Here is a 7897-nt window from a genome sequence, read left to right as displayed (position 1 = left end):
TATTTCACATATACTTTTAATGCATTTGGCACACAGGAATTTTGGGCTGAGGTAGGAAGGTGGTGGGGTTTCCCACATGCCATGTCCAGCCCCGGTTAAATGCATCTTACGTTCTATTGTGAGCTGATTCCACATGTAGACTGTTCCTCTGTTTGTCAGTCTGACTACTGTGACTTATTGGTTGATGTATTTATTTTTTTGTCAGCTCCACTGAGAGCTGTTTCTACAGAGTTTAAATATACACACTGAGGAAACAGAAGGTGTTCCAAAATTAGGAACGTGTAGAGGCGTAGCCACACATCTACGCACAAACAACAACATAAAAGTGGAAATGCAATTATTTTTCCATGTTTCTGTAGATGTTTGTGTGTGTTACTCAATATTGTGTTTAGGGGAACTGAACTTTTCATCCAGCTGAATATTTTTTTTGAGTTGTTTGTAGAAGAGAAGATAAAAAAAATGTAATTCACAAGATCAGATCCAGTGTGCAAAAAAAAAAATGATGTGAATGCCTTCTATCATTCTTTGAAATGGCCTTAAATATGTCCTGATTTTTTGACTCAAATCTACCATCATGAGCTTGAGGATTTCCTTTCAGCTGATTTTTACAAATCAGTGGCTTTCACTTTAAAGTAAAAAAGTCATTCGTTTCAATAGAGTTTATGGTATAAATGGCTTTTATCAACTTTTGTTCCTCTCTTTTTTTCAAACAATGTTTGTATTTAATTTTATGCTAAATTGATTCCTATTATTGAATTAACTTTAATTTAACTTTAGGTGCATTGCAATGTATTATACATGTGTTACATGTATTTGCAGTTTGTAAATACATGTAGTGTTTGTAGTGTTGAACAGTTGGTCACACTTTATTTGAAGGGTTGTGGATAAGATTGACATGACACTGTCATAAACATGACATAACAGTCATGAACACGAAGGACTCTATGAATGTTTATGACTGTTGTCATGAAGATCATTCAGTAAATAATGACACTTTAATGCAAAGTTGCTTTAAAAGTTGAATTAAAAGTCCATTAAAAGTGTCATTATTTACTAAATAATTTAAAGATGGTACTGTTAATGGACTTTTATTGCACCTTTGCATTAAAAGTATAATTATTTACTGAATGACCTTCATGACAACAGTCATTCATGAAGACTCCTTCATGTTCATAACAGGTGTTATGTCATAATTATGACAGTGTCATGTCAGTCTTATGCACAACCTTTCAAATAAAGTATTATCGAACATGAGATATGGGATTCCTCTTTTGCACTTTGACAATTCCTCAGGACCTGATTTTATTTGTATTAAGGTAAAATTTCAAGAAGGTACTTGGAAATAGTCTTTGCATTTTAGTTACTAATTATGTTAAATCCTGTCTGTTTTGTGGATGTTTAAGTTCAGCAAAATCACCTTTGTGACATCAAACTGTGACATTAAAGAAAAAATTTCAACTTTGACTGTAACATTTTGAAAAACGTGCCGCAAAATATTTTGGGCCGCAACAATCTCAAAAAGAGAAGAAAAAAAACATCCCAACATCCTCATTATATTTCAATGACAATCCTTCACAGAATGAGAGACTAATGTTTTTTTTTTCTTACTGTTTAAACAGAAACATTACGAAATGGAGCTGATGAAATGCAGAATGACATGTATGACAAGCCGCCCTATGAGTAAGTATAATACTTATTCAAACTCAAAATGTTTTATTCAAACCCAAAACACTCTAATCTCTGTAATATCTGTATGCATTTGAAACAGTAGCTGCCTTTATTCACTGATATTTTGTGTTTAAAGCTGCCCAGCCTGCTGGGGACTGTAACTGTGGGCTGCTGACTGAGCAAATGAAAATTAGACTTCAGTTTTTGGATTCCAACTTTACTGCAACAATGAGGTCAATGACTCTGGAAAAGGAACAGATTGCTAAAGAGAGGGACAACCAGCTCCTGGAAGCTATCCTTCTCAGGAAAGAAAAATCCATTCTGGAAAAAGAGCTGGACGTCTTCAAGCAAAACGCTAAGAACGAGTTTTCCCAGTTGCTGGCTCCTGTCTCCGACGTTTCTAAGGCTTTCCTGGAGAAGATCGAATCTCTATTCCCTAAGCACATCGCGTTCCAGCTCACCTGCGCAAAACAGAAGGAGCACCTGGAGCAGATCCACACCAACTGCACCAGCCTGTCCCGTGACGTGGAGAACAAGCTGCAGCACTATCTGAACGTGGTTGGAGAGCAGGTGTCAGACATGCAGATCGAGAACACCCGCCTAAAGGCAGAGAACTGGAGGCTTTCTGAGGACTATCGCGAACTCACCCAAAATCGCACGGGCATTATGGAGCAGCACAAACGCAGCAGAGAAGAGCTTCAGCGGAAACACGATCAGGAGAAGGAGAGACTGCTGATGGACAAGATGAAGCTGACTAGTGAAAATAATCTCCATCTTCAGAAACTGAAGTACAAAGACTTAGTTATGGATGACCTGAAAGGCAAATTAATGCAACTCAACACATCATGCATGGCAAGGGTAAGAATCACCACTGAGGAGTCTTTTAGATTCCTCCTGACTTTACACAAAATACAGTGAAGAACACAAATCATTTGAAAATATAATCTCTACAATGGATTATTTTATTGACTACATTCAAAACCCAGAGCAGAGATTGATGTAAATAATTACAAGGAACATTTACACAATATCCCCTTAGCTATATTCTATTTCCACCCAATTGTCGTGCAAATTCTGAGCAAACTTTTTAAATGTTGTAAAAATAAAAGGAAAGAAAGAAAGAAAGAAAGAAAGAAAGAAAGAGAAATTAAGCTTGTTTCCATCAGGTGGTTTGGAGTGAATCAATCAAGCTACGCAGTTATTTAATCAGATGTTGATGCTGCGCATGGCTGTAGTGAACAGGAAGTAAAGGTTGGAAACTATTCTAAACAAGCAAAAAAATCAGTTATCGGAGAATCCAAGACAATGTAGGAAGACAATGACCGCCCTAGCTGAGTTTCATGCTCTTCATAAGTGTTGTAGAATTGTCTTTTGAGATATATTAAAACAGAGGGAACAGAGGGAGCACAGAGAGCTGAAGCTGCTAAATGTTGTGTAAGAACAGCTGAAGGACTCCATGTTTGATGAAACAGAGAGCTGAACCTGTTGCCATTATTGTTGTCCCTGCATTGTTTTGATGGGCACTTTCATTTGCTGCTGTCTTTTTATTTCAGAATGCATTTGGTGGATACCTAGGAGGAGGCCCGGGCTCACCGTCGACCATACAGAACCTATTCGGAACTGGCTTGACAGACGGTGGTGGTTCCAGCTATTCCCTTTCCAGTTCTTCCAGTTTAGGTCAAAGTAGAACAGGAACAGCTGGGTCAAGTTCAAGCCAGAGTAGTGCTGGGTCAGGACTCAATAGGGCTGGATCCACAGGAGCAAGCTCAGCAAGTTCAACCTTCTTATCCTATGGTTCAAGATCAAGCCTCAGTAACACTGGGTCAACATTTAATCAGCAGGGATCAGCTGGAACAGGCTTAATAAGTTCAACCCTCCAGCAACCCAGGTTAAATCCAAGCATGAGCGTTGGTTCAGGAATTAACAGACCCTCAGGCCCGGGATCGTTTGGGTCAACTCTTGGCTCAAGCGGGACACAACCAGACAAACCAGCAGAGAGTGGGAGAAACCTGCCATCCTTTGGGTCGTCAGTTGGGCCTTTGGGATCCAGACTAAACCAAGGTTCGGCTGGGACGGGTTTAAACAGTCCAGCTTCAGGGGGGAAAAGCTCAGCAGGCTACGGGTTGGCATCGTCATCTGTGTCGAGTGGCTCTGGCAGTTCAGCTGGTAAAGTCAGTTCATCACCATCTTTACCTTGGATTGATTTTGGTCTTGGGAGCAGCAACTCAGGGCAAAGTAAGACAGGAAGTGTGCCAGGGAAACCACCTACTGGAAGTGGGAATGTTGGAACCGGGTCTGTGTTTGGTGGAGGAAGAACAAGCGGACAGGCGGGTGGTTCAGGTAAGACCAACCCCCCCAAAATGTTATGTTTTGGTTATATCTGTTCATTTTGTGATCCATTTTCAGGAGTATTTTATATGTAAACATTTTGGATGTTCAGAAGAACAGTTCCTCTGATGGTCTCCATGGCAACAGTCTTCACAGTCACATTCTGATTTTTAACCCAACCTTCTCGGGTTCTTAAACTGGGTGTAATCAGAAATTCATCCCATCTCATTTTATTTTTGCAGTAGCTTTAAACCCGGCTCTGACTTCCTGAGACAGAATCTACATGTAAATAAGGATGAACTCCCCTCTTTCCATAACCCTTCCTTGTATCAATTAAGTCCAAATTATAAATAATACCATTGGTCCCTTCAAAACCATTACTATTTGGAATACACAGATGATTTACAACATGTTCTATTCACACTTTAACATCACAATGCTCATAACAACCTGGAGCATTTATGTTTAATGATAATGACACATCATTTTTCTTTCTCTGTTTGACCATTAGTCATTGCCAAGCACATTCAGGACCTGCAGCGCTTTGTCAACCCCCCTGCCCCACAGTGAGTATCAGCATTCTGTCACAAAGGGGGCAAATTTAACTGAATTTTGCTGCTGACTTTTTCATTATTTATTTAAGGGCTTTTGGAGAATATTGTGAGTGTAAAAAAAAAAAGAAAGGAAAACAAATCATAAATAAAATATACAGTGTATTCTTTAAATAAACATGAGACGGTACAGTGTCACCAACTTTGTGAAGATGGACCAGGCATGTTAGCATGAGAGCCTGACCCTCTTCCTCCTCACATCATCAACAATAACAACCACTAATTCACTTTTTCTCTTTGTGTTTTCCTCTCAGGGAGAAACAAGATCTATCCAGAATGTTGGGTTAAACCAAAGGAAATACACGTGGAGATGAAGTAAATATTTAGATGCGAAAGCTCGTGGAAGGAATTTACAACAGGGATTATGCAGGTTTCTCATTTTGAGCTCATGTACAATGACTAGCAAAATGCTTTTTTTTAATATTTCCCACATTTTTAGTCATGTAATAATCACAAACTTCCATGTATTTTATATTTTGTTGGGACGTCATGTGATAGAGCAACACAAAGTTGAGATTGTTTTGGAGCGGAAGGAAAATGATGCATGGTTTTTAATTTGTTCTCCAAATGAAAATCTGAAAACATGAATTAATTTAGTATTTATCCCCTTTGGAGCGATGCACCATCTTTCTCTGCCATTACAGGCATACCCATCTTTTTGGGTTTATCACTGTCAGTTTCTTCACTTCTTGTCACTGAAATTATCGGCAGTTCCTCTAATTAAAACAGATTCTGTATGGTTGAACATCTGTGGTTTAAATGGGCGCAAATGAGCAAAGAATGCTTAATTTTTCTTTCTTTGCTTTTGGAGTTTAGGTGCTTGGGTGCAGTGGCAGATAAGTTAAACAAAAAATATGTAGATGCTTTTTATTTCTTTTTTTTTTGTGCAGATTTTCAACATTATAATGAGAAACCTTTAAGTAAAGGGATAAAACCCTGTCATTTTAACTAGCATCCAGTCAAAGTCCCGATTCGCTGTATAAGAAAACAGCAACAAGCACCTTCATCATGTAACTGTTTCTTTAATATGATGCGATATGCAAGCCTTCATCCCATTCTGCAGTCCATTTACTAGTTAAAGCGCTTTTGAAAGCAATTGATTTCAGTTTATTTAAGGTCATCCTCGTAAAGGGGGCAGAATGCACTGCACACCACATTTCTCAGATTTCTATTTGTTAACGATTTCATTTTGAAAACCATGTAACATTCCCCTTTATTTCACAGTTATCCTTTAATTTTTGTGGATATCTCTCATAGAACTGTGTTGAAAACCTCAAGACATATGAACACTTTTGCAAGGCACTGTGTGAATATAAAAAAAATATAATGTACAATACATAGTTCCCCAGTTATGTCTTTAATATTCATCTACTGAAATTTATTTGAAAGCTGCTTAGCTCTTTTACCCTGAAAATTGTGTCACACATATTCAACATGTCATTCTCAGCATTTTTTTTTTGTAAATATATGAAAATAAACTATTTGATGGCAGGGATGTGCACCTAGAGCACCTGTGGACAAAACTAAAATGCTCTGTTTTTTTAACAGTGTGCTCTGAACAAGGAAGCATTTCTGGATCTAAAAGCCACGCTCACCACTGGCCCATATTTTTGTACTTTTACTTGACAAAATGTCAGTATTCTGCACTCTTTTCTAGTATTTCCAATTACATTGTTAAAGAAACAAAACCAACCAAGTGTTGAACATTATTAAACTTTTGCTTCAGACCTCATATGGCTATTAATTTGAAATATTTATACATACATCCCATTTAGGTCGTGTCTTTAACAGCAAACCGGTGGCTGCCCTTTCCCCACCCGAGCACCTGAGCCTCCAGATGTCTATCTGTCTGTCAGAACAAAAGCATGCCTTTGTAAACAAAGCTATTTAAACTATTACCCCACTCAGACCTGGAAATCACTGTTTGTCCCTTTTTGCGTCACCTATTGTGTAGCTAATTGTCTGCGAAGTGACTCCGTGGCCCCTGCTGCCACGGTTACTGGCAGCGAGGTTTAATCCTTCCACTGTGTTTATGTTTACCTGCCAACCTGTCAGCAGACAGAGGCAGACGGATGAGGGGAACCTTTGCTCACAGTGTCGCGTACGTGCAGGCTCCAAAAACAGCTCCACAGTTCTTCTCTGCCTAAAGATCTGGTTCCTATCGCCCAGATGGAGGCACTAAACGTCTCCCAGGTTATTCAGAAATGAAAGGCAGCTGACATTTGTCATATTTTACTCATTCAATATTTGATTGTCATGTTTTGTGTGGTCTTCACATGAAATATGAGGGAGTTTTTTTTTTTTTTAAATTTTGAGGACATAATTCTATCAACCCTAATTATGATGACTTCACAAGCCCATAACCTTTGGATTAAAAAAAGGAGGTAGATGAACAGATAAACATGTTGGTTGCACCAAAGCCCATTTCTATAGTTGTCCGTCCGTATGAGGACAGCTCTGCCCTGTCCAAAGGATATCCTTTGTTTAGAAGAAACAGTTTTTTCCACATTTGGGATGTGCAGCTCGTTGGAGGAGTAGCTGTGAGGATAATAAAGGTCAACTGGGTGGATGCTTTGGGAGTCATCTTATTAAAGACTCAGATAAAACATGTATTCAGATAATTTCCACTGTCACCATGATGTTCATCTGAGTAAGCATACTTCCTGTCGGCTTATCTCAGGATCCCAGACAGCTCCTCACATGTCAGCATTCTCTGTGGATGAACAGCAAGGATTATGAGTAATTATTGTTTTAATCCAGCAGGGAACAATAAGTGAAAGAAGTACATAAATGCTAACTTATCAGTTTGAGTTAAATTTTTAGTTATGTTTACAAACTAGTAATAATGCAACCTATGAATCAAGAAAAAATAAGGAAAACATAAGGGCTGAAATGATTCATCGGATTAATCTTGATTAATCGAGTACTGACATAATCGTCAAGTAATTTAGTAATCGATTCATTGTTAGCTGGAGTAAACATACAACAAAAAGGCCATTTGCTGAAAAAACAACACACTGAGAGCAGCAATCAAACCTAAACTGTTCAAAAGTGTGTACATTTTGCTTTTAACAGAAAAAAAAACTTTATCACTAAGTTCTACTTAGAGCTCATTAAGAGGCGTAATTTAACTTCATCAAATTCTGTAAAAAAAAAAAAAAACATAATCTCCAATTATGTTGGAGCTTCTCTTGTCCAATTTTGAATTGGTAAAACCAAAACTGATGACCAGATCAGCCATACTGCTGTTAAGTCATTCAGAAAGAGCTGAACTGTTCACATGTTGATAC

At 38.3% G+C, this 7897-nt stretch overlaps 1 protein-coding gene across 1 annotated transcript in view; it reads left to right on the top strand.

Moving 5' to 3' along the window:
* Positions 1 to 6339, top strand: part of plvapa (plasmalemma vesicle associated protein a) — a 12477-nt gene extending 6138 nt beyond the window's left edge. Inside the window, exons 2-6 of the mRNA XM_015060867.1 lie at positions 1620 to 1680; positions 1805 to 2526; positions 3222 to 4008; positions 4508 to 4562; positions 4862 to 6339. Coding sequence (XP_014916353.1) covers positions 1620 to 1680; positions 1805 to 2526; positions 3222 to 4008; positions 4508 to 4562; positions 4862 to 4895 — 1659 coding nt within the window. The 3' untranslated portion in view covers positions 4896 to 6339. The remainder of the gene's footprint in view (positions 1 to 1619; positions 1681 to 1804; positions 2527 to 3221; positions 4009 to 4507; positions 4563 to 4861) is intronic.
* Positions 6340 to 7897: the final 1558 nt, after the last annotated feature.

This window comes from Poecilia latipinna, unplaced genomic scaffold (genome assembly GCF_001443285.1).
Source record: "Poecilia latipinna isolate Pla-1442-1.1 unplaced genomic scaffold, P_latipinna-1.0 Scaffold1750, whole genome shotgun sequence".
Taxonomy (NCBI): Eukaryota; Metazoa; Chordata; class Actinopteri; order Cyprinodontiformes; family Poeciliidae; genus Poecilia; species Poecilia latipinna.
Note: the sequence above shows the minus strand (reverse complement) of the source record. Positions and strands in the feature narration are given on the sequence as shown.